Source organism: Chelonia mydas, chromosome 1 (assembly GCF_015237465.2).
Source record: "Chelonia mydas isolate rCheMyd1 chromosome 1, rCheMyd1.pri.v2, whole genome shotgun sequence".
Classification (NCBI taxonomy): domain Eukaryota; kingdom Metazoa; phylum Chordata; order Testudines; family Cheloniidae; genus Chelonia; species Chelonia mydas.
In genome coordinates, this window is record NC_057849.1 from 236,176,557 (window position 1) to 236,202,231 (window position 25,675).

General features: G+C 43.7%; 1 protein-coding gene across 4 annotated transcripts in view; it reads right to left on the bottom strand.

Moving 5' to 3' along the window:
- The window catches only part of PTPRO (protein tyrosine phosphatase receptor type O), a 211,640-nt gene extending 187,212 nt beyond the window's left edge, over positions 1 to 24,428 (bottom strand). For 2 of the 4 annotated variants that reach the window (XM_043539323.1, XM_037877059.2), the window contains exon 1: positions 23,676 to 24,176. In XM_043539323.1, coding sequence (XP_043395258.1) covers positions 23,676 to 23,756 — 81 coding nt within the window. In that variant the 5' untranslated portion in view covers positions 23,757 to 24,176. Of the gene's footprint in view, positions 1 to 9,924; positions 9,998 to 23,675 lie in introns of those variants that run through there. The other 2 variants (XM_007060563.4, XM_043539328.1) reach the window with 2 other exon arrangements.
- Positions 24,429 to 25,675: the final 1,247 nt, after the last annotated feature.

Below are 25,675 nucleotides of genomic sequence, written 5' to 3' on the forward strand. Positions count from 1 at the left end.
ACGTAATGCTGCTGCTTCCAAGATTTAACATGAACACAGTACAAAGTGGGAGGGCTTCCTGCATGTAGGTGCTTACATTAAAGCTGTTGCTAAATAGAGTGTCATTTTAAAGGTGATGCCTTAGAAAACACTATACGTATTCTCCTGCCTGGATAGCCTAATCTGGTAGTGCGTGCGCGCGCACACACACACACACACACACGACTGAATTCAATCATGGTTACTTAGTCCTGACAACTGCAAAATTGGACCCAAAATTGCGTAAATGGACTACTCACAACAGTCAGGACTGTGGCCACAGTTCAGTAAGATAATTAAGTATCTGCATAACTTTGCATTTGCACCGTTCCACTGAAGCCAATGGAACTACTCATATGCTTAAGGTTAGGCAAACCTTGAAGTGCCTGGCTGAATTCAGGCCTATGTTCTATAGTAAGTATCAGCAGGCTCAAGCCCGAAATTGTGGCCTAATCCTCCTTCCAATTAAACCGAATGGAAATTTTGCCACGGATTTCAGTGGGAGCAGGATTGGTCCCTTGATGGCCACTATAGCAAGGACTCAGTATTCAGCCTAAGAATAATCTCTAATAATAATGCAGCCATCACTGTTATGAGTATCGGAGCACAAATCTCCAAATCTCTCTCACAAAATCTCTATTCACACATTAAGAGCAGCAAGGCTGAGTGCCAGTTGAAACATTTCAACAACACTCTGCAGAAATATCACGCTATTATACTTTTGTACTGTCAGTTTAATCAATCATTTTTTGCTTTTAGAAACATTAGGAGCCACTTGATTTCTAGCAAAGTTACAAGAACTTAAAACAGTGATATCCAAATCAAGGTCATATTCTTTCTGGGGAAGGCATTGCTACTCACTAATAATGTGACAGATTAAATCCCTGTATGTTTTGTGAAAGCACCTCTGTTGCCAGTGATTATGGGTTTCAGTTCTCAGTGGGGACCTTGATGTAAATTGTATAACCATAGTGATAATACGGCAAAATCTATTTTATGGCCCATCAACTTGTCCTGGGGTAGAGGAGACCAATTTATCACCAGAAATGTTGGATTATGATTAGTGGAAGGAATAGATGTAATTTAGTAAACTGAAAAGACCCAAAGAAACATGTTAAATGCTTTCCCAGAAAAGGTGTGGGGTGAAAATAATCTAAAGCTCTCCAGGAAGGCTTTATCCCATCTTTTGAAAATTATGGTACAATAATTTAAGAAAAACAACCCTGATATACTTATGACCAGTGGAGCTGAAAGTCATTGCACCTGATTCTGATCTCAGTTACATTTCTGTAAATCCAGATGCCTGTGGTGGAGTTAATCTGAATTCACAATGGGGGTGATTGAGATCAGAATCTAGACCATTCTTTCTCACTGTGAAATATGATCTTTGTTTGTGAACAGCTGACATTTCCAGTGAAATCGTATTTTCATGCAAACATGCTTTTTGTGGCTATTTAGAATTCTGTTGAAATGTAAATGTACTGAAGGACTTGTCACAGCTGTAAATGGAGCAAAGACCTCTTTTCTTTACACATGAGCATATAGTCCAAAAAGAACATATGAGAAATACAACTTCACATAGAATCATAGAATCATAGAACATCAGGGTTGGAAGGGACCTCAGGAGGTCATCTAGTCCAACCCCCTGCTCAAAGCAGGACCAAATCCCCAATTTTTGCCCCAGATCCCTAAATGGTCCCCTCAAGCATTGAACTCACAACCCTGGATTTAGCAGGCCAATACTCAAACCACTGAGCTATCTCTCCCCCCGTATGAATGAGCTAAGAGGACAGCAGCACAACCACTCTGAGAGGAGTTGCTGTCCCCTCTCAGCGTGTAACCTTTCTGGATCACTACATCAATTGCAACTATTATTAGACATGCCAGTGCCCAGTTCTTAAACAGAAGCCATTACCTTTGTTTGCTTTTCAGTTCCAGGTCTGCTGCAGTTGCTACACTGTGTCGCGTGTCGCTGGAGGCTATTACCAGGTGTATGACAGCTTCAAGCTCTGGTACCTGCTCAGCTTCAATGAACTTTACTATTCCCAGTTTACACTGTAACATGAACAAATTTCAGAAGTATTCTACTGTTTATTTGGAAAACCTTGCGTGTTGCAAATTGTATCACAACACACACTCATTCTGGCAGAACCCAAAAACATGTAATCTTCTTGCATTATCAGGGTATGGATCATAAGAGGCTAATGGGCATAAGCCCCACCAGGAATGCCACAGCTGTTTAGGGTGACTGATATAGTGCCAGGTGTGGTACCACTTATTGCCACACTTCCTTGCCTACACTGTGAATTCCCCAGCCAGTCAGATTCCCTCAGCAGGCCTGCTTTGCCTTCTCTTCAGAGGGCTATATACCGTGTAAGTAGCCACTGCTATGTGGTCACACAGCTCATTTTAAGCAAGCACATTTATTCTTAGAAGTAAAAAACATTACAGAGAAAACGTATTAAAAACCAAAGAAGAACCTACCCGCATGCTAATAAGCTTACCAGAGATCGCCCCAATTCCAACAAGGACTCTGGCCAGTGAATGTCCTTCTAACCCCATGAAGGGACTTTTCTGTTGTCACCAGTTCATAACAACCTGGGCTTGAAACAAGCACTCCCATGAATCTGAGTCACTCTGTTTAGTTTTTGGGTCTTTGATTTTGTGAATAGGTCATTCGTAGACAATGGGTTTCTCCTCACAATGTAGTCTCAAAACAGTGTGAATGCAAATTTACACTTCTGGTCCCCTCTTCCCAAGTATTTCCTAGGAAACCCATTCTACTGTGTTTATCCCATGTGTTCCTTCTTTTCTGCCCCATTGTTTCAGAGTCCTTTGAAGCTCCTAACGTTTCCCATGGTTGACGTTAGTCATGTCTCACTCATAGAGACGTTGCGTACAACCCCACAATAATACATACACATTTGTACTTTTAATCCAATGAAATCCTAAAATACTTAAACTTCATTCAATCAGGGTGGCAATTTCCTGCAATATCCCGACAACATCTGTCAGAGATTTCTGAAGCCTGAGACTGGGTTTTCTGAGTTTGGAGGGCTGAGTAAATGCATATAGATGTAAAGGGGGCTCAGTGTTCTGAGGCAAGGAGTATCGAGTGGGAGTGTGTACAGGTCTGAAAGGGCAATTCTGAGCTATGGAGAGGTGAGGTAAGAAAAGGAGGGGGTTCTCGACCTGGGGCAAAGGGAGTGCATAGTGTGTGCGCATGGGGCAGAGAGAGATGTTTTGAGCAGGTGTTGATTGAAGGGAGGGGGGGAACGTGGGGAGTTTGTGCCAAGAGGGGAATGGGGTGGGAAGGGTTAGGTGCAGGGGGATTGCGGTGGCAGGAGCTAGCAAGGGGAATGGTAGGGTAAGAGCTGGACAGTAGTAGGGTGAGAATAGACAAGAACAGTGAAAGGGAGACAGAGGCATAAATACAATATGTCACCCTTCCCTTTGCTGTATACGGTCTCAGTTTTTCATTCGGGGGAGGGGGGGGAAGAGGAGAAATGTGCCTTCCCCCCCCCCCCCCCCCTTCACACCAGTTTCCCTTTCCCAGAAATCCTCTCTTTTTACATCAGGAACAGTGTTCCAATTTTGCAATTTAAACGCCTCCCAACTGATCATATTTTTATTAGCTGCACCCCCACCAGTATTCTGGGGCATTATGAGAGATCTATCTTCAAATGACAGATCAGATTTATAAATATTTTCAGTTATTATAGGGAGCCCAATCTTGCACTGTGGCTCAGAACAAACGGGGCTTGACTCTGAGAGGTACTAGGCACCCTCAGCTCCCACCAATGTAATCTGGAAGTGGCATTCTTAGCACCTCTGAAAAACAGGTCTTAAACGTGAATTAATATATTTAACAAATGAAAATGTAAGCCACAGAAAAATTGAAAGATTGAGACACAATAGAGGATTATTGAACATATGGCCAGTTTTGTTCTTGGTCCTTGTACAAGGTATGCATGTAGGGTGGAGGTGGCATTGGCCAAAGACAATTGCAGTCTCTGCTCCTTTCATGTGCCCTGTGATGGGTTCGGTCACAGAGACCTCCTTGGGACTGTCATCTGATGTGCTGAAATTACCTCTGAGCTCATTTTCCCTGATGGCTTGGGACTTCAGAACCCTGTCTAGTTGAGCCAGACATGCTAGCCTGCTGCAACTCAGACCTGGGTCTGAACCATGCCCCCAAAGCTGCAGGCTTTAACTGAAAACAACTCAGCAAGTTACCTGTCTCCAGCACCCAGACACCCAGTTCCCAATGGGATCCAAACCCCAAATAAATCCATTTTATATACAGGGTAAACTCATGAATTGTCCACCCTCTAAAACACTGATAGAGAGATATGCACAGAGATATGTTTGCTCCCCCAGGTATTAATCACTTCCTCTGGGTTTGTTAATAAATAAAAGTGATTTTATTAAGTATAAAAAGTAGGATTTAAGTGATTTCAAGTAATAATTAAGACAGAACAAAGTTACCAAGCAAAACAAAACAAAACATGCAAGTCTAAGCCTAATACATTAAGAAACTGAATATAGGTAAATCTCCGCCTCAGAGATGTTCCAGTAAGCTTCTTTCACAGACTAGACTCCTTCCTAGTCTGGGCCCAATCCTTTCCCCTGGTACAGTCCTTGTTAGTTCCAGCTCAGGTGGTAACTAGGGGATCTCTCATGACTGGGCCCCCCTTGTTCTGCTCCACCCGCTCTTTTAGCTTTGGCCCAAGGCGGGAATCTTTTGTCTCTCTTGGTCCCTACCCCTCCTTCTAAATGGAAATGCACCAGGTTAAAGATGGATTCCAGCACCAGGTGACATGGTTACATGTCCTGTGAGATCCTAAGGCCTCCATTCTTCCCAGCCTAACTCACAGGAAGACAGGAAGGCTTGTAAGTAAACAGAGCCATTTATAACCAATTGTCCTAGTCAATGGGAGCCATCAAGATTCTAAACCATCATTAATGGCCCACACTTTGCATAATTACAATAGGACTTCAGAGTTAGACTTCATATTTCTAGTTTTAGATACAAGAATGATACAGTCAAACAAATAGGATGAACACACTCAGTAGATTATAAGCTTTGTAATGATACTTTACAAGAGACCTTTTGCATAAAGCAATTCCAGTTACATTATATTCACACTCATTAGCATATTTCCATAAATCATATGGAGTGCAACGTCACATGCCCCATGAGGTGCAGTGCCCCAAAGAGCAGGGAAAAGGTGGAGTCATGGCCCTGCCCCCTCAGTACCTGCATGCAAAGCTGGCCTTCTGTGAAGAAGGGAATGCATAGCACCGTCCAATATCATATTGTGTGGGGAGCTACAGGAGGGACTACATGGGGTGGAGGAGTTCTGCACATCCCTCTCCTACCCTGGATGTACCACCATGTAAGCTTTTACAGCCAAAGAGCAGACAGTTTGGAGGAAGAGTGGTGGGAACACTCAAGGAATATCTTCATTTTTACCCCTCCACCCATTACAAACAATTAATTGGCGATCATGATTTGATACTGCGTCAAGGAAATGACTTGTCTCTCCAGCCAATCTTTCTCTGTTACTTTAGTAACAGTGATTTAACATTTCAAGCTAAGAATGTATATTTGATAAGAACATAATCCTCTGCTGTGGGCATGAGAGAGTTCATGCTCTAAAACAGAGGTGGGCAAACTATGGCCCGTGGACCACATCCAGCCCGCGGGACCATCCTACCGGACACCTGAGCTCCTGGCCGAAGAGGGTAGTCCCCAGCCCCTTCCCCGCTGTTCCCTGTCCCGCACAGGTATGCCGCTGCGCGGGCAGCATGGCTTGCGCCCACCCACCTCCCAGGCTTTCCAGTAAGCCTGTCCTGCTGCTCTGAGCAGCATGGTAAGGGGGTGGGGGTGGGGGTTGGATAAGGGGCAGGAGGTCCCAGGGGGCAGACAGGGGGCGGTTGGAAGGGGTGGAGGTTCGGGGGGGGTGGGTGGTCAGGAGATGTGGGGGGTCTGATAGGGGGTGGAGTCCTGGGGGGGCAGTTAGGGATGGGGGTCCCGGGAGGGGGCAGTCAGGGAACAAGGGGTGGGGGGGGGGGTTGGATGGGTCGGGGGGGCCTGTCAGGGAGCAGGAGTGTGGATAGGGGTAGGGGTAGTCAGGGGACAGGGAGCGGGGAGGTGAGGCGGTCAGGGGACAAGAAGCAGGAGGGGGGGTTGGATGGGTTGGGCGTTCTGAGGGGGGCTGTTAGGAGGCAGGAAGTGGGAGGGGGCGGGGGCCAGGCTATTTGCGGAGGCACGGCCTTCCCTACCCAGCTCTCCATACCGTTTTGGAAACCTGATGTGGCCCTTGGGCCAAAAAGTTTGCCCACCCCGCTCTAAAAGGTGACTCTGCATACAGATTACAAACCCTAATATGCATTTAAAAACAAACAAAAAAAACCCCTGTGTACATATGGTAGAGCACAGTCTAGCATCGGAGAGAAATGATTACTCAGTTATACAAAACAGATTGTGAAGAAACAAGAGGAAGGGGAAAAAAGAGAAAGATGTTTAATCTAACACTCCAGGTAAAGAGCTTAGGTAAACTCCTACAGGAAGGCAGTAAACTTGTCTGCCAGAAGGGTCAAGGATAGCTATATAAATGTTAATGGATTTGTCTCCCCTGCTGAATACATATTATATGAAGACCAGAGATTGTACCTGGATGTAGCTTAATTGTATATGCAAATGACTATGTTAGCAAAGGACTTTTGATCTGGTTCATATCGTACAAGATGCCTATTCGGGAGTCCAGAATTCATCTACATATGCAAACAAAATATCATAAGAACACAGGTTGCGTAGGTAAGAAAACAAGCAGAGAAACAAAACCTAGGCTTCAGAGTGATTTGATACATTTCAAATTTTATCTCAATTTTCTAATTAGAGCTGCTCAGAAAAATTTTCTGAGAAACAGATTTATTTAGCAAAACTTTTTGCTAAATAAACTTTTCTGCTGGCTCTACTTCTAATACACATTGCTTTCTTCAAGATACTTCTTGACTGAAATTGTTATTGAGATCCACTAAGGAGAGTGCAACGAAACCTAACTTCTATTCTCCAGTGAGAAAGAGGCAGCAGGAAAGCAATTGTTATCTGACCTAAAGTAAAAACAAAAGTCAGAAGAAACCTCTTCCTAAATGGTGCTTCCAAGACACTTGCTGTAGTAGTCAAAACTCGCATAGAAACACTAGCAACTGAGAAGTGCCAGGACTGTACTACAGACTATATGGTAAAACATATTTGCCAGATAGACCATAACTGTTTTCTTAAGATATAAACATGCTTTCCTATTAACATAAGGCTAGACTGTGCCCTTAGGCATAGCCCCATGTATAAACTTAATGACTCTGCAGGGGGAGCCACTTTACATTAGTGCCTTTACTGCAGCCCCTGAAAGGATGCAGCTCATTCCTCCGGTTCCCTGTATCCCCAGCCCTTTCCACTGACCGCAACATGAGGGAAGGTGGAACTCTGGGTTCATCCACCCCCACCCAACACTTGTCTACAGTGGGACCACAGGGGCTCCACTGGACTAAGGACCTGGCCCCAAGATTTGGGTGGCATAACCCTACTGTGCAGAGAGGTGGGTGTGGGGGCCTTATTTCCCTGCATGGCTACATTAGGGTTAATCAAAAGATAGCTCCCCAGAGATGGAAGACCACAAAAGGTTACAGAAGTCCATATGTGTTTTAAACTTTCTTCCAATTCCCATTCCCCATCATTTCCCTTTAGGGGACCCTTCCCCAACAAGGATTATGGCACGCCTTTTTTAAAAGGCATCTTTCATATCTCAAAGAAGAACTTTTTTTTCATAGGAATCCCTCTTTGGTCCCAAAACAATTCACTCCAATCCTGACATCTCAAGATACTGCAGTAAAAAGAGCACAAGGTTGTTTACCTAGCAGGTACACCTTCTTAGAGTTTGCAGAAAAATACACGTTTGCCTTATTCTCCTGGTAGAGCTAGCGTGTTGCCTTTTTACAGCTGTATGTAGAACAAGTAATAAGTGAAATGGAACAGGGAAAAAGTCATGCACTCCCCTCAATCTTTTTAACAGAGAAAGGTGACTTGTTTAATTTTTTTCCTTCTGTAATTTAGACTTTTCTAAACTTTTGACATTTTCTATAAAGAAAGGAGGATTGTGTTTACACCAATGGGTAGTGGTGCAATGCACCAGCAATCTTTTCCTCCCCTCCAAATTTATAAGTCATCAGTAATCAGATGTTGGTAAGAAAAGACAGTCACATGGCAGTTGTAATCACAATCCAAAGTAACAGTTCCTTTGGAGCTCATTAAGAGTATTGAGTACTTTTAATGCTTTATTGATTTAAGGAATAGTGTTTCAGCAATCAATACAAATACTCTGAGGAAAATTTCCAGCAAAGGTTTTCATATTTTCCCTTGAGATACATATTTGTCCATCTTGATTTTACAGTTCTCTTTTTAACAGGATGCAGTTGTGGCCAATTTGTTTGCTTCAGGGCTTAAGCCATTCTCTAGCTATTAGAAACTTAACAGAGGCCACTAACTCATTGGACATACATCTAAAGAGCCATCAAATGGAAGTGACCTGCTGATGCTACTAGAGAAAGGTGACTAAATTATATATAAAGAAGGAATAAAGGGTAGCAGCCAATTAAAACAAAAGAAAAACACCTTGCATGTCAACTTGCACAAATATTTTTGCAAGTTGACGTGCAAGGTGTTTTTCTTTTATTTTAATTGGCTGCTACCCTTTATTCCTTCATGATGAATAAAGAAGACCTGAAACTTAAACTGAAATCAGCTTCCCTCAACAAGAATCTAAAGTAAATTAAGATAGGGCTTCTTTAGCCAAGTCCTAAAGTTAGTTCTATGCGATTAACATTCTTATACACTGGACTGGCTGCAGTAAATTCACACTGAATTTATCCTGGCCATTCTCTAGAATCTCAGCTTTCATTAAAAAATAAATAAATAAAATAAATAAAAAATTCTGACCCTTACGGTAGTAGAGAGAACCTTGAGACTGTGAAACAAATGTAAATGGATGCAGAGATGCCTGCCTAAGTCCACAGAAAGCCTTAAACAATAGCTAGAAGAACAACAAACGGCCCCAATTCAGTATTGCCAAAGCTAATAATTTTATCATGAGTTTTGCAATATTTAATGTTTTGCTTAAAGCCCCTAGAAACTACTGATGATGAGAAATTGTTTCCATTAAAATTTTTTTATAGCTCTCACAATTGCAAACCAAAGCTTGAAAATGTGACCCAAGTGAAACCTAAAGGCTCAAAAGCCAGAAGGCAAAGAAAAAGAAACCAAAATGTATTATTTTAAAAAGAAATCTCATGTTTTGTAAGCCAATCTCATGATTGTTAAACAGTACAGGGTTGGCACTACTGCTGTTCATCTCAATCAGGGCCCCAAGGTGTCCATATTTCCACAGCTGTGCCATCAGGCATTTTATCATGATGCCACAGAACTGAGCATTTTGCTACTGAATTTGCCATTTTGCTGCAGCCAAGCACCAACATTTTGCATTCCACCTCCCTTCTCCACTGGGATCTGCCCAGAACCGCCTCCTGCTCCTACTTTCCCCCCTAAGGAGAAGTTAATTGGACTGCAGTACATGCTCTCTGCACTGTTCCATGGAGCCAAGAAGCAGGGGGGGTCAAGGAGCTAGAGCTGGAATCCAGCTTGTGAGCAAAAGAGCAGGGGAGCCAGCAATGTAAGCTGGGCTGGAGTGCAGGTGTTCTGTGTCCAAATCAAAAGACAATGTGGCTGACTCCAGGGGTCAGTAATGGAACACAGCCTCTCAAGGGAATGTAACCAGATCAACTCCAGCTCATAACACCTTGAAAATCAGTACCAAAACCTTAAAGTCATTATGGTTTGCAGCTCACCTTGCCAGAATTTCCTCACATAGAAGTGAAAAACACCCCTGCTTTAGACTTCTAGCCTTCCCCCTGAGTCCTGCAACTAGTTCCCACAGACTGGGTGTCTGCCTTTTATAGGATTAGACATGATTGCCTACAACTAGCCCAGCCCTGCTAATTTGCTGAGCTACACTCAGGGCAGAAAGATGCTTCTTATCACAGTGACAGGGTTAACCCTTTCCTCCCAAATACTGGATGGGATCCACATATCCCCCCATGAAACAGCAAGGTTTCCCAAATCACATAGCTAAATCTCCATGTTAGAAGAACAGTTCACATTCTACTAGACACTTCAATGCCAAAGCTGGTCAACCCAGTTATAACTGGCTCTAATTCGCATCATCACAAACTGTAACATACTTTGACTATATTTGAGTGACACTTATAAAGGTACAAAATACTTCCCTGTCTCTGATGAGTTAAAGAAACCACCATTCTGAGAAGTAAAATCACCCTGATCACTAGGCCAAACACTCCAGCAATGCCTAAAGAGAGTAAGATTTGATTCCATGTGGTGAATGATGACTGTAAGAAGTTACCAGTAAAAGCTTAATTAACAAACACAACAGGCAGGGCACATCTGTAGTAAGAGCTAGGTGTATAGAGAGAAAGGAAGCATAAATAAGAGTGTGCTAATGCCAGGGCAACAGGAGCTTCCATATCATGTTCTGCGTTCTCCAAAATTCCTCTGTTCCTTTGACACTTCCTTATTTCCTAACCTCATAATGCTCACCAATCTGTGACGTATGAAAATTATTGTTTGCAGTGTTGTTGCAGCCACGCTCGTCCCAGGATATTAGAGAGAAAAGGTGAGTGAGGTAATACCTGTATAGCTTGAAAGCTTATCTGTTTCACCAACAGAAGGTGGTCCAATAAAAGACATTACCTCAGCCACTTGGTCTCTCTAATATTAAATTGTCATCTTCATCTCTGTAGTCTGAATGGCCTTTGTAACTAGGCTTAAAGCAGGGGGAGAAATGCAACCCATAACTATTAACTTGTATGTTAGATTTGGTGTTATTTGCATTGCAGTAGCAAACCAGATTGGAGTCCATTGTATTAGACACTGTACACATAGGAAGAGACCATCCCTGCCCCAAAGAGTTTACAATCTAAGTGAACAAGACAGGAGGGGAGACAGGCACAGTGCGATGAAATTTGCACAAGGTAACATTGCTGTTCAGTAGTCAGGCTGAGAACAGAACCGACATGGCTTGGGTCCTAGTTCAAAATTCTTCTGGGCTGTCCATGAGTGCATTATTCTGATTGGCTGCATCATACTGATGGCTTTGTAGGGGTTCAACATCTCCATCTGGGTTTTTGAGCCCACCTCAGATATGAACTGTTTTGGCTGCCTCTGAAGTAGATTTTAAGTACCTACCGGCACAGTTCACGTCGTCTTTTCATAGAGTCATAGAATTAAAGGCCAGAAAGAACCATTAGATCATCTTGCCTGACTTCCTACATACCATAGACCATTATTCTAGGTCTGTGCCACACTGAATACTAGTGGGGCTCAGTACATAGTGTTAGACAAAAAGATTCTTTTCCCCAAGAATCAGGCAAGCACAGACAATACTGAAGGGGGTTTATTGACGGTACCGGGAAGAGTGACAAGCAGCTTCAAAGATATGGTGCCCTAAAGGCCAGTTATATACATTTTCTTATTAATTTATTTGTATATACAGAGACAGACAGAGAGAACCTTAAACAAAGATAAAAATAAGAACAGTACATACGTACAGAGGTCATCCTATTGCATTAAGCATCTGTGCTTGCGGGGGAAGGAGGTGGGGCGGGGAGGGGGGCATAGGGATTATTGCTTACAAATATCTGGTGGGCTGTGAAGGGAGGGTTTATTCTGTTCTAAGAACTGAGTTACTTGACCATATGAGCTTATCAATTGTTTACAGTTGTCAGTGCCTTTTGAGTTACTGAAACACTCCTGTTTGGTCTGCGGTTTCTGTCTTAGCCGTTAACTAAATTTTAACTCTTTCCTGATGCTAGCAATAATGAAATTCTCAAAGCTGGATTTCTGTTTCATCAAGCTGTACTTAACTGAGTCAATGGATGCAATTTCAGGACACACCAACAGAAGATATTGGGCCTGATTCTCCAATGCTCTGCACCATGTGCAGTCATTCACACCAGTGCAAAGGGAGTGTAAAACTAACCCTTCTGATCTGGCTGCACGTTACGCCCACTGTGCACTGGTGTAAGTGACTGCACGCCATTCAGAGGGACAGAGAACCAGGCCCATTTTATTTAAAAACGGGTAATTCTCAAATGCGCTCTTCAGGTAACAGGGAAAAGTTCTCCAGACATCCCATCTCATTTCCCCTTCCTCCACGCACACTTGGGAAGGGATTATGCAAAACACTGCTCCATGTACAGCCATACCAGTTAAGCAGAAAGGATTCCTAACACCAAGAAATCCTTGCTGGAAGATGGAGCCTACCCACAGGGATCCAGGTAAAGCTCTCTTATTGTCTGGGTGCTCCAAAAGATAAAAATCATTCTGAAAAAAGGAACTTTGCCAATCAGGCAATATTAAAAAGCTGAGAATTCCCTGACTCATTATGGACCAGTTCCATGCTCCAGCAGGAGCTTTGCAATAGCCAAGGCACAACATGTTGCTTAATTAAGGATCTAGAAAAGTTGGAACCAGCAAGGATGAAAGGAATGGGTCATCAAAGGAGCATGGGGGGGGGAGCATCATTTGTATGGGGCATTTATCATATGCTGTGGATGTGGATAGAGCTGGTGTAAACACTGAAGTCAGTGGGGTCAAAGCCACTGAATATCAGGGATTAACTTGCCACTCTTTACCCATTTGTTTCTTTCTTTCTTTTACAATTTATCTTAAACTGTCTTCTATTTATTTCCTAAGCTCTGGGCCCCATTCTATTCTCAGAAGACTAGAACTCCAGCCAATCCAAATAGTGGTTCTGCCTGTAAATCTGAGGCCAGAATTGAGCCCAAAGAATTTTTGCATTACAGGCCAAACTCAGAATTCTTGTAAGTAGGGGCAGCTTCACTGACGTCAATACAGTTGTACATGCTTACGCCGGCTCAGAACGTGGCCCTGTGTATTTCTCTTTGGCACAAAATTAATTTCCACCCACGTATCTTAAACTGCAACTCAACCACTGACATAGAAAAATCTAATTGTGCTTACTTTCTACATTTTAGATAAACTGTCTGATTTTTTTTTTTTTAATTGGCAGAAAAGAATTGGCCTTTTGCCTGATAGCATGCATAGAGGTCTACCGTTCTGTAGTTTAACAGATGTCTATGACAAGTGAAATGATCTAAGAAACCACAAATGTCCCATTGTTGTATCTGAGTGGAGCTGACAAATTATGATCTGGATTTCAAATATCCCGAAGTTTGGGAGAGTTCTGATCTGGAGTTTTGATTCACCTTATTACAGAGGTAGGGACCAGATAGAAAATTCTGATCCAGGTTTGGGTGGGTATTTTGATTTTATGGGATGTTTGGTCACAGTGTTTTGCTTTATGTACATCTATAGCTCTGAGAGAACAATGTAATACTGAAGAGAGTGGCCCCAAACCAGTACCATTTTACCGATCCCCTTCAGTCACCAAAATATGAGCGTTTCGGTAAATAGGAGACCCAAATCTCAACCACCCTTTGTTTTGGGATTCTTTCTCCATAAACAACCTCCATTTTTGCCCAGCTCTAATTAAGTGGATTAGATTCCACTTCTGGTAAAGAAAAACCTCCTATAAGAATGCAGGAGTTCAAGTTTGTTCCCTTTTTATTAGCTCTGTCAGTCTGGTTACAATGCAACCGCCTTCTTCAATACTGTTACTAGTTGAGAAAGGTCACTGCTCAAGTTCTGTTTAAATAAGGTTTTTTAAAATTGTCTAACTTTAGAATAGTTAAAACCCTAAGCCATCCAGCGGTAGGATGACCATGTTTCCCAAAGGGAAAATGTGACACTGCACAGGGTTTGCCCAAGTGCCCCCTCCCCCCAACGCGGGGCTGGCCCGAGTCACTTGTCCAAGCCCTGTCTGCCCCCTGCATGAGGCTGGGGCGGGCAGTCGCTGCTTGCTTGAGCCCTGCCTGCCCCCCTGCATGAGGTGCCGCTCACCCCCCTTACACTTTTCTCCACACCCCACTCTTGACAAAAGTGGGTATTTGTCCCATTTTCTCTTGCCATCTGATTATCAGTTAGGACAGGGCTTAAAAAAAAAAACTGTCCTGGCCAAAACAGGACGTATGGTCAGCCTATCCAGTGGCATCTAGTTAGTGCTAGTGCTAATGTAACTAATCCAAGGTCAATAGGACTTCATGGTTAGCACTCTGCTACACCATCATGGCAATGCTAAACTTCACAGCAGCAGGGAAAGATCTCAGATCATCCTGCTCCAAGGGTTTGATCCACTGACTTCACTGGGGTTTGGATTGGGTCCCAAAAGCACAGTAGAATCTTGGATAGATGTTAGCAATATACGGATTATGAATAATTGGGCAGATCTGATTCCATCCAATAGAGGGCAGTGTTGCACATGAACACGATGGTGCTCATTACACTATCTTAGGTCTGGTCAACACTTGGGGGCGGGGGGGGGGGGGAAATCGATCTAAGTTACGCAACTTCAGCTACATGAATAATGTAGCTGAAGTCAACATACTTAGATTGACTTACCATGGAGTCTTCACTGCAGTGAGTCGACCGCTGCCGCTCCCCCGTCAACTCTGCCTGTGCCTCTCGCCGAGCTGGAGTACAGGAGTTGACGGGAGAGCGCTCGGGGGTCGATTTATTGCGTCTAGACTAGAAGCGATAAAAATTGATCCCCGCTGGATCAATTGCTGCCTGCCGATCTGGCAGGTAGTGAAGACATACCCTTAGTGTTCTACTGCTGGAATTTCTATTTCTTTTAAATGCCAGTGTAATTTTATCTACTACCTTAGAACCAATTTTTTTTCACTACATTTTTAAATGAATGTTTCCATTCAGGTTGATTCTTCCCACCTAGACGTACCATTTCCTCATTGTTTATAGCAACTGTACTATCAGCAATTGTGGTGGTGGATAAACACTTGCAATGAACCCTTGCTCCTCATTTGGTGGGACTGTGCCTTTACGGGGTAAAGAGCTTCAATATTAAGACAACTACCCCATGTGAACAAAGAGGAAGCGATACTATGTAGCTGGTGTCTGTGTAACCCACATACTTTGACTAAATTATATGTAAGAAACAGGATGATTAGGGCACTCCCTTCTCTCACCTGTGGGCCTCTCTTGAAACTTGTCTGCTTAATAGTAAACCAATAAGAGGTCAACTCTTGAGATGTGTCTGATCCAAGACTTCAGAACGAAGTGGAGAAGCTCAGATGTGATATAGACTTTAGAAGCTTTGAAACATCTCTGTTGTTTTGGAACTTGTCTGGGCGTCATGTAAGCAGGCCTCAGCATAACAGAGGAGCTTATAGGAGATTACAGACGGACCATCACAATTTTAAAGTGCTCAAGGCTCTAGCTATCCTGGTCCCATTAGTATTAGTAGGAGTCACGCGGCTGAATCCCCTGAGGAACGCTTTGAACACTTAGGGTGTTCACTTAGGTGATCACTGGAAACCTCACAGCAGGTAGGACAAAAATGATAAGTTAACAAAATGTCCTAACCTATTTAAACAATGAATTTAGTTTTGTTTCCCTCGGATCTTACAAGCAGCCGTGTTTAAATAACGTGCCAGATCCTCAGCTGATGTACATTGGCATTGCTTCACTGACTTCTGATGTTCTGGCCCTTTATTTTCACAGCATTTTTCTGTTCATTTTTAGGGCTGAAATTCTCTCTTTACTTTTACCCATTGTGCTGTAAAATGTTCTGATATAGTGGTCTTTGCTGTGAAGGTCTCAGAATATTGGGTGATCTTGCATACCAGGGGCCCCACCTTAGTGTAGATGATGCACTCCTACATATCTGACGTCTTCAAATATGACCTTGTATCCCCTACTCCATAAAAACCTCCATCATTCCCACCTCTCCCAATAACTTCAATTAGGCACCTAAGCCCTGCTGAATTTCCCGTAGAATCTTTGAAACCCCCAGCCTCTATATTTAAAGATCCCAAATTGATCTTTCTATCCCCAACATGTCACCCCCATTCAATCACACATCTCCACCTATTTCCTCCTGGAGGTCTTGTGTGAGGAGTTCAACATGACGAAAACCAAGTTTATTATCTTCCTTCCTAAACCTCCTCCTCTTGCTGCTTTTTCTGTTATTGTCAACAGTGTCACCATCTTTCCCATCACTAATGCTTACAGTAAGGAATTTGTGCTCTAATTACATGCAGGAAATACAATAACTACAGTAATATGGACACAGCACTCCCTACTTTCACTGTGGTACAATATGCTGTCTTTATGGTAAGCCAAACATGATGCATCGTGTCATTTCTGGAACTCCCTCATTTAAAAGCCAGTGTCATTTCCTAGCATATCAAATTAGCATTTCCCCTTTCTTTCATTATGAGTTACTCGCGCCACCTTTTTTATTGTCGTTCAAGATCAAAGTACAGTGCTGGGAAAAACTGGTAACATTTTACTTTAAGCATCTCTACATTATTAATTCAGTTATTTGTTGCAGTAACACTGATCTTAAGGAATTCATTTAAAATTAATGTGAAATGTCATGTTTCTCTCATAAAAAAACCCTTTTCTTTTCAGAATTTCCATATCAGGAGCAGATATATAATCATGGAAGGATAACCTCCCCACCCCCAAAATGTGTGCTATGTAGAAGAATATAGATTTACCTAGGCTATTTTCTTCATTTACCTTTTCTCCAAATTCAGCATTCTTATGTAGGACTATAGGAGCTGCCAGAGTGGAGCAGACCAATGGTCCATCCAATCTTTTGTCCTGTCTCCAAGAACAGCCAATGCCGAATGCTTCAAAGGAAGGCATAAGGCCCCTACACTGCAACTAACAATGCAATAGTCATAATAATTATTTAATGCTTCCACTGTTTTTTATTATATAATATCAAGCCTTCAGCAATCTAACGGGGCTGATCCAATGCCCACTGCAGTCAGAAGAAAGACTCCCACTGATGTATACTGTGCATCTGATCTGCCCCTGTCTGATTAAGCCTGAAAACAGCCCTGAGACGCAAGTAGGTATTATTTCTAGTTTACAGATGTGAAAGCTGAGACACAGAGTCAAAGGGGAGCTAAGTGCCAAGTCCTAATGAACGTCCTTTCTGCTTTTGAAAATTTCCCCAGGAGTCACTTGTCTGTCCAAAGTCAATGAATCATTGTCAAAGACGGGGTTAGAACCGGTCTCCTGACTCCCATTCCATGCTCTCACCATGCAATCCACTACTAAGGAAACTTCCTCCTGACCCCACCAGCAGAGCAACTCATGCCCTGAAGCATGTGAACTGCTAGCCCTTGCAATTTCTCTTTACCATTGTGCATGTAATGGCATGTGCCATAAATAAATGTACAGTCCTTTTTTTTTTTTGGAATGCTTACTAAACGATTTTGCCATCTTGTAGCAGTTGGAGTTCCATTTGTCAAACTATGAAAAAATAAAAGTTTCATTTTAATCCATTTTAAGATTGATCATCACTTGTTTTATCTTTTGACTAACTAAACCTTTTGTTCCGAGGTCAATATTTAAAGACAGCAATAATTAAAGTGTAACTTAATAATTTTTAGAGGGCTACAGTGCTCGTGGTAATAAAGAGGTTATTAACCTACCACTGCAATGGCCCAATCCAGCAGTACATAAAACCAGTTTGATGGTTGCCAGTGTAAGAACTTCAGGATCAGGCCCTAAGATTTATGGGGGTAAGACATACCAGATAGTTTTAAGACAAGCTAAAAAAACAGATACAAGTATTTTGTGCTTCTGTGGTGGCAAAGCAATGTCTTAAGGGAACAAGAACATTGTCTTCTCTGCTAGAATTTCAGCCAGTGATGCTCCGTAAGGTACCAGAGGTGTCAGGAGAACTTTGTCCCACAACCTGTTTTTTGGGTCCATGTCCCTCCTGGCTAGTGAAAGTCAGTGGGGAAGTACTAACTCCATTACTTGGTGAGACTGTTCACACCTCTCTTAGAGAGGGCAGGGTATCTTTTACTTTCAGGGTGCAATAGTGTGGCCTTTGCTCAAGAAGCACTCACTGGACTCTGACAATCTTGCTATTTATTGACCAGCATTCTCTTCCCTTCTTTGGTATAATTGTGGAGAGACAACTCACACAAAATCTAGATGCCTTTGATCTCCTTGACTCTGGTCTATTTGGGTATACATCTGGTTACGGCACAGAGACTGTACTGGTTGCACTGGGGCTCCTCTTCAGTGGCTTCATTTTTTTCCCCGCTTAGAGGGATCTCAGCAGGTAGCTGTGGACAACTGCTCCTCTTCCCAATGAGCTCTCAGTTGTGGGGTGCCAAAAGATGCACCCTCAATAAATGAACTGCTGCATTTTGCACCAGCTTCAGTCTCCAAGTGGTTTTAAAGTGTAGGCCCATGTAGAGTGCGTTGCAGTGGTCTAATCTTAAGGTGACAAAAGCATGGATAACAATGACAAAATTCTGCATCCAAAAGGAAAGCACACAATCTCCTAGCCAGACACAGATGGTAAAAAACTGACTTGGGTCAGACCTCCATTCCCCACTCCAGTTCAACATGTATATGGAGCCATTAGAGGGATTAGTAAGGAGACATGGGGTGTGGTGGGTTTTATATGCTAATGATACCCAACCATAGGTCTCCATGTCATCCCACTCAGCTGATGAAGTTCCATGTCTAGTCAAGATTGGGGCATGGATGAGACCGAGCTGGCTGAAGCTCTACTCAGCTAAGATGGAGGTAGTGAGGATGGTTGTTTGGGGCAAGCGGCTGGAGGAGAGGACAGAGATAAGATCAGTCCCTGTGACTGAGGAAGTATGCTGCCATTAGTTAATGGTGTTCACAACTTAGGAGTGATTCTAGACCCCTCCCCCCCACCCCCCGCTACTTTTTGGCAATCATAGCTCAGCAGTGACCCAGTCAGTTTTTCACCATCTGCATCTGGCTAGGACACTGGCCTTTCCTTTCAGGTGCACACCTTCACATGGTTACCCATGCTTTTGCCACCTGATGATTACGATATTGCAATTCGCTCTACATTGGGCTACACCTTAAAACCATTCAGAGACCGAAGGTAGAACAGAATGTAGCAGTTTGCTTACTGAGAAGGTCATCGTGACACCCGTGTCAGGATCTCCACTAGTTGCTCACTGGTCTTGGGGTAGAGTTTAAGGTGTTGATTTTGACCTCAAACTATAAATGGCCTGGGACTGACCTGTCTGAGGGACTACCTCTCTCACCATGCCATACTGCCACAGCTGCACCAACAGGGGGCGCTCGAGGTGGATCAGTTTCATTATACAAGAGAAGCTACAGTTGGCAAGGCCTTTTCTGTGAGGGCCTGAGACTTTGGAACTTGCACCCCGCTTGGTCCAAGTTTGGGGACTCTCCAGTCATACTGCAAAATAAATGTGTTCAACAGGGTTTTGCGAGAAGGCTGGGGATGTGCTTCCTAGGTGATGAAGGTTGCAGCCTGACTGGCCAGACCAGTTCCTGTGAAGTGGATTTTAATGCTGCTGAGGTCTAATTTAATAGTAGTTTAGTTATTATACGATTAATTATGTTAGGGTGCCTCGAGTCTTGGAATGATGTCTTTATCATTTTAAATCTAAATACATAAACACAGATAAACACACCATGGAACTTGATTCTCAAGGCTTTTGGGAACCAATAGGGTTAAGTAATGTGCTAAGTCAGTAAGGGATTCCTGTATCAGAAAGGCTGGGACAATTTTCTGAAGGAAACTCTAACCTACTTCACCTCCCACCTACCGTAAATCCTTACTAATCTCTGGCCTGTGCTCCCCAGGTGAAATCTCTTACTCTTGCTAGTTTCCAAATCAACTGTCAGTTGGGAAAGCCAGTGGTGAAGAGCATTGTGTGGGTTAAGGTTTGTACTGAGGTGCTTCAAGATAAGTAAATGCTATTGCACTGGACCATGTCAGGATTCATGTCTCAGCTGTGAGTGTGTATCTCAAACTATGAAACACAATGTCAGGAAGGGAAGAGAATAAGTAGTTTGAGCAGGTTTGTCACTGGGCACAGCTTCCTCGTGGTTGTTTTACAAATTGCCAGATGGGCAGTAAGAATGACATTTTATACCTACCAAACACATGCAGCTTAGAAAGTGACATCAGGTCCACTAATGCTGAAGCAGCAAGCACACGGACACCGTTTGCCCTTCTTCAGATTCTCAGTTCAGTGCAGCTGTTTTCTCAATGAGATCACAGGCAAAACATCAACTTAATAATGCCAGGTTGGCAAATTTCAGCAGTCCTAAGGAGCCAGTGCTAATTGCTTCCAACACGCTGGCATGTCTAAATGACACAGAATGAACAAAATGCTTTGTGCAGAAATGTTGACTTCTTTAATTTCATTCATTTTTCATTGCAAAAAAAATTAGTTTTGATCTTTAAAGACAATGGAATGAATTTCATAGAATCGGAGGACTGGACGGGACCACGAGAGATCATCTAGTCCAGTCCCCTGCCCTCATGGCAGGACTAAGTACTATCTAGACCATCCCTGACAGGTGTTTGTCTGACCTGCTCTTAAAAATCCCCAATGATGGAGATTCCACCACCTCCCTAGGCCATTTATTCCAGTGCTAAACCACCCTGACAGGACATTTTTCCTAATGTCCAACCTAAGCCGCCCTTGCTGCAATTTAAGCCCACTGCTTCTTGTCCTAATGCTCATGAAAAGGGATTCATCGCGGTGGTCTGAACTGACCACGAAGGGCCTACCTGCCCTGCAGTGAGGGCCGGCACTGTGGCACATACTTGAGCTAATTTTGATCAATAACAGTGAAGCCACAGCAGCCCAAGAGGCAGCATGGACTGCAGAACGCCACCCAGGACCCTGGGTACGCGTTCAAGTGGCTAGCCTGTGCTGCCATGGCTTCATTGTTATTCGAGTTACCCTAGCTAGCCTCAATGTAGCTATATCTACCATGGGCTGCAGTCACAATTCTAATCGTGACTATATCCAGAGTGGTGAGGCTCTATACAAGCTTCCTCATAGAACTCTTCCAATGCATTTCAGTCCTGTCCTTTCACACCTGTTTGTCCTGGTCTACGAATTCTGAATGCACCCCTCATCATAGCATCTAGTGACCCTTCAGATGAATTAATAAAAGTAAATTTGCCATCCTATTAAGATCATATTCACAGTCATATACTGTGCTTCCAATGCGCTGCAATCCTGATCTGCCAAGCCACCATACAACTCTGTTAATACACTTCATTATCACTCTGAAGCATCTCCTGCAATTCTAGTCCTTGGCCTTTCTTGAGCAGACAGTCAGTGGTACTATTGATATTTATCTGGCTCAGAAGTGGTGGTTATTTTCTCCTGGGATGAAACCCTGAGGCTTTAGCTCTCTGAACTTTCTCTTTTCTAAATTTCTTACCATTTATTTTACAAGTAGAGTGTATTCCATGTAAAAACACGTTTTCCTTTTATTTTGTAGCAGCAAACTTTGGTCTCATTAGTGCTGATGAAAAGCTTTTGCAAGAGGCCTTGCTTTAGCAGAACATTTATGCACATAGCACAGTCTCATTGCCATCAATAGTCTAAAGCATGTGCTTCAAGCAACGCACGTGCTTAAGTGCTTGGCTGAATCGGAACCTGAGCTAGAATATAAATTAATTGCAAACTTTTCATCTATCTGCAAGAACCAAGTAACAATTTATTTCTAAAAGAATCTGTGATCAAGCTCTTTGAAACAAAAGCCTATTATCTACATTCCCATTTTACCTCAAACAAATCTATGTTTCTTGTGGAAGTGAGGGGGCTAGCTTTCAACAAACATAATTTGAATAGATGCGGTGGAAGCTTCTCCTAAATAGTTCTGGAAATGCAATGCCAGTCTTTACCAGCTACACCACTGCTATTCTAGGGCCTGATCCTGAAAGCTCTTACATAAATAGTCCTATTGATTTCAGTGAGACTACTTGCACCAGTAAGGATTACTCACATGAGAGAGGAATTGTAGGATCAGGCCCTAAGCGGAGGAGGTCTTTTAAGCAATGATTGACAATTATCCAAAACTGTGGGTTGGTTTTGTAAAACGTGCAGAATACTGTAATTTCAGTGCAATGATAATTATAGGCAATGCCATATGCCTGTGTGGTACGTACATTTCCCTTTAGGAGAGTTACATGAAGCATATTAAATAGGCCGAAGGAAACGTTAAAAAGACCCAAAAGCGTTAAGACAAAAAGGTCATGTGTAACCCAGCTCAGAGCGTTAAGCAGAGCTTTGAAAAATGAATCTCTCAGGAAGACAGTCTGAGTTTGAGCGGAGAATGGTAATAATCTGAAGGTAAAGCTAAGTAAGCATAGCTATGGTTAAAATATTTTTTTTCCATTTGTGCTTTACATGATCACAATGGTGCCCTTGTAATAAATAAAACATGAAAAAACGGGTATATTTAGTGACAGAATGTTTTCATGGCCAGATTACACATTTCTGAAATCTTTATTGGGCTGATCCTGTCCATGGGGCTGACTGTCTTTGAGGTGCTGAGTGCCCCTTCAATGACCCTAGGCTTCCGCACCTTGCAGAAGCAGGCCCTAGGCTAGGTATCAGTGGGGTGCTGAAGGGATAGCTCCAGTTTACCTCCTTGCATTCCTAGACAGTCTCTGCTGATCCAAATCAGTTGGGAGGAAAGAACTAAGTGAACTTATTGCGTAATGGAACTTAATTACTGTGCAATTAAATTTCAAATCACTCTCAAATGGATATCATATTGTCAACCTTTCAACATGTTTGCTGATATCCCAGTAATGAAATAACTTTGCCTCGGCAGAACAATCGTATAAACTAAAGCAGCAGCAGCAGCAACTGCAGCCTGGCGGCATATTTGCATGGTACACATTTCTGATGCATGCAACACATAACAGGCCAGACGTAAACTGCCATCGCTCCATTCACCTCACTGGAGCGGGGCTGGATTTTCACCAGCGAAGGATCAGGTTCTGCATCTCAAAACGGAATTTATAAACAGCCGCAATAGGGTTTTCCGCTACGGATGACAGCACAGTGCAATGGAAAGACCAAAAGGGAGGTTTATTCAAGCATGAAGGGTTACTTAAAGATGTGTCTCTCCTGTTTTCATTTTGATTTCTCTCTCTGCGCAAAGGGAACTGAAGCTCACTTGCAATGGGCACAATGAGATCAAACAATAAAACAGCAGCGCTGGTTCCCAAGTCTTCATCCCACTGAAGGCAACACGTTTCCGCGGAGGAACAAAAAGCCCCTTGCATGCGTCTGCCGGCACCGGAGCCGAGAGAGATTCCCCTGTGAAAGTGACCTCCTTTTGCCTTAGGAAGCATATTCCAACAAACCGACCTTTGACGCCAGCTCCTATTATTCACGGTTAAGGAGCACAAAGGGAGAGGCGGGAGGGAGGAAATGTGACAAATCCACTTTTTAAAAAAAAAAACACACATTCATCAAAAAAAACCCCATGCAGGAAGGAGACAACAATCAAGGACTCCACCCGCACATCTGCCCTGCCCTAGCTCCCAGCTCCCCCCGCTCAGGGAGGGCGATGCAAGGCGCGGGGGGAAGGCTGATGCATGCGATCTCTGCCTTACCTTGAGGAACAAAAAGAGCCATAGCAGCGAGCCGAGGGTCATCCGGGTGCTGCTCCCTCCCTTCGGCCGGGGGCCGCTCATTGAAGTGCAGGGAGCCTTTTGCGCGCAGAAATCTCAGCCGGGCTGCGGGGGTTTCCCCCCCGGCTTTTCTTTCGGCTGGCTGCGAACTGTGGCTCGCAATGGCGAACTGCTGCAGCATCAAACGGTTGGAAGCACAGGCTTCCCTCCCAGGAGACACATCATTCCTCTCCTTCCCCCCTTCATGCGTTATACTGGGGGGGGAGGGGGTATTTTTTTCCAGTAGTTTCTTTGATCTCTTAATTAAAGAGGAGAGAGGGGGGTGAATCGATACCCTGCGGCGGCTGTGCGCCTCCTCCTTCTCTGGAGGTGCAGACGGTGGTCAGCTGAGCCTCCAGTTTCCCTTTGCTCCGGTCCCTCCCTATTGGCTTCCAGTGAATGAGTGAGGAGTCCTCGTTCCAGGCTGAAAGTGACGAGCAGCCTCCCACCTCTCCCTTCCGCACCCTCTCTTAGCTCCACCCTTCCCCGCCCGCAGGCGCTGCCCCCGCTCCCAAACCAGGGCTCTCATGTGTGTTCCCCAGCCGGTTCTCCGGTCTGTCACCGTTCAGGCCAAAAAAAAAAAAACCAGTCCCAATGCAAAATGCATCCTCAGCCCTGCCTCCCAACCAAGTTTGACAAGATCCTCATCTATCTTCCCCGAGAAGCAACTGGCCAAAGGCACTCTCAGCATGGGGCCCCTCCCATTTCTCCCCGGCAAGGTAGTTTCAAACCAAGCTGCCAGAGGGAGAAAACACAACAGGGTAAATGTGGCTATAAAAACATTATTATTCCCACCCGGTCTCTCTAATATCCTAGCACCAACACAGCTAGAAAAACACTACAAATAATATACCCTGCCTGGGACATTATGGTGATTTCAGTCTATACTTTCCAAGGGAGGTTTCCAGTTACTTGCCTCTGTCGACCTCCATCTAGAAACTGGTTTCTATTAATAACTGTCCCACACTTACAGTATCTGAGAATAAGATCTAGTGTCTAATTATGGTCCTGATCCCAGTTATGACTCTGTGCACATGGACCCTGCACCCATACAGATCGCCACAGACTTCCGGGTGGCTGCTCATAGTGCTTAAAGTGAAGCATGTGCATAAGTTTTTGCATGATCCAGGCTTAAGTGCTTAATCATGCCAGGTGCAGAGCATCAATTGTGGGTGCTCAACATCTTACAGGAGGTATTGAGGACATGCAGCAGGAAGCCCCAAATGCTCTAGTATCATTGCATCACCCAACCCACTCAAAAAAAAAATCCATTCAGACCTCCAGGAGGAAAAAGTTGTTCCTAGGATTTCCTTTGCACCTTTCCAGTTGGAGCTGGCAGATGGCACTACCCAGAATCTCTACAAGGCTGCTTGCTGTTCCTCCCACCCTACCCCCTATGCTGGAATTTGTGGAGCAGGGTGATCCTTGGCAAACATTCTTATGGCTGTCCTCCAGCATGCTTGTGCCTGGAGAACTCTCCCCAAGCCAAACACAGGACTTTTAGGGCCCCTTTACCACACTAGTCCTTTTATCTGGTGTAAAGGGGCTGAAGAAGGGGCAAGGATCTCACTTTCATGTTTTACATTGCCACTACAGTATAACCCTCCCACTCACCTTATACCCTTTTGAAATCAATGGGGGTTAAGGGTCTTCAGCACTTCTCCAGTGATCAGGCTAGTGTGTGTATATATAACTGTAATCCACAGGAGATGATCATTTTAATTATTTGTATTAAGGTAGCCCCCAGGGACCAATCAAGATCATGACACTATTGTGCTAGACACTATATATGCACAGAGTAATAAGCAGTGGCTGCCTGGAAGAGCTTGCAATCTATACAGAGAAGACAGACAAAGGGTAAGGGAAAGGAACGTGACATCCAAGCAGAATGAACAAAGTGATGGTTGGCAACCTCTGGTGGTCAGTCATGTTAGGTCCATGGT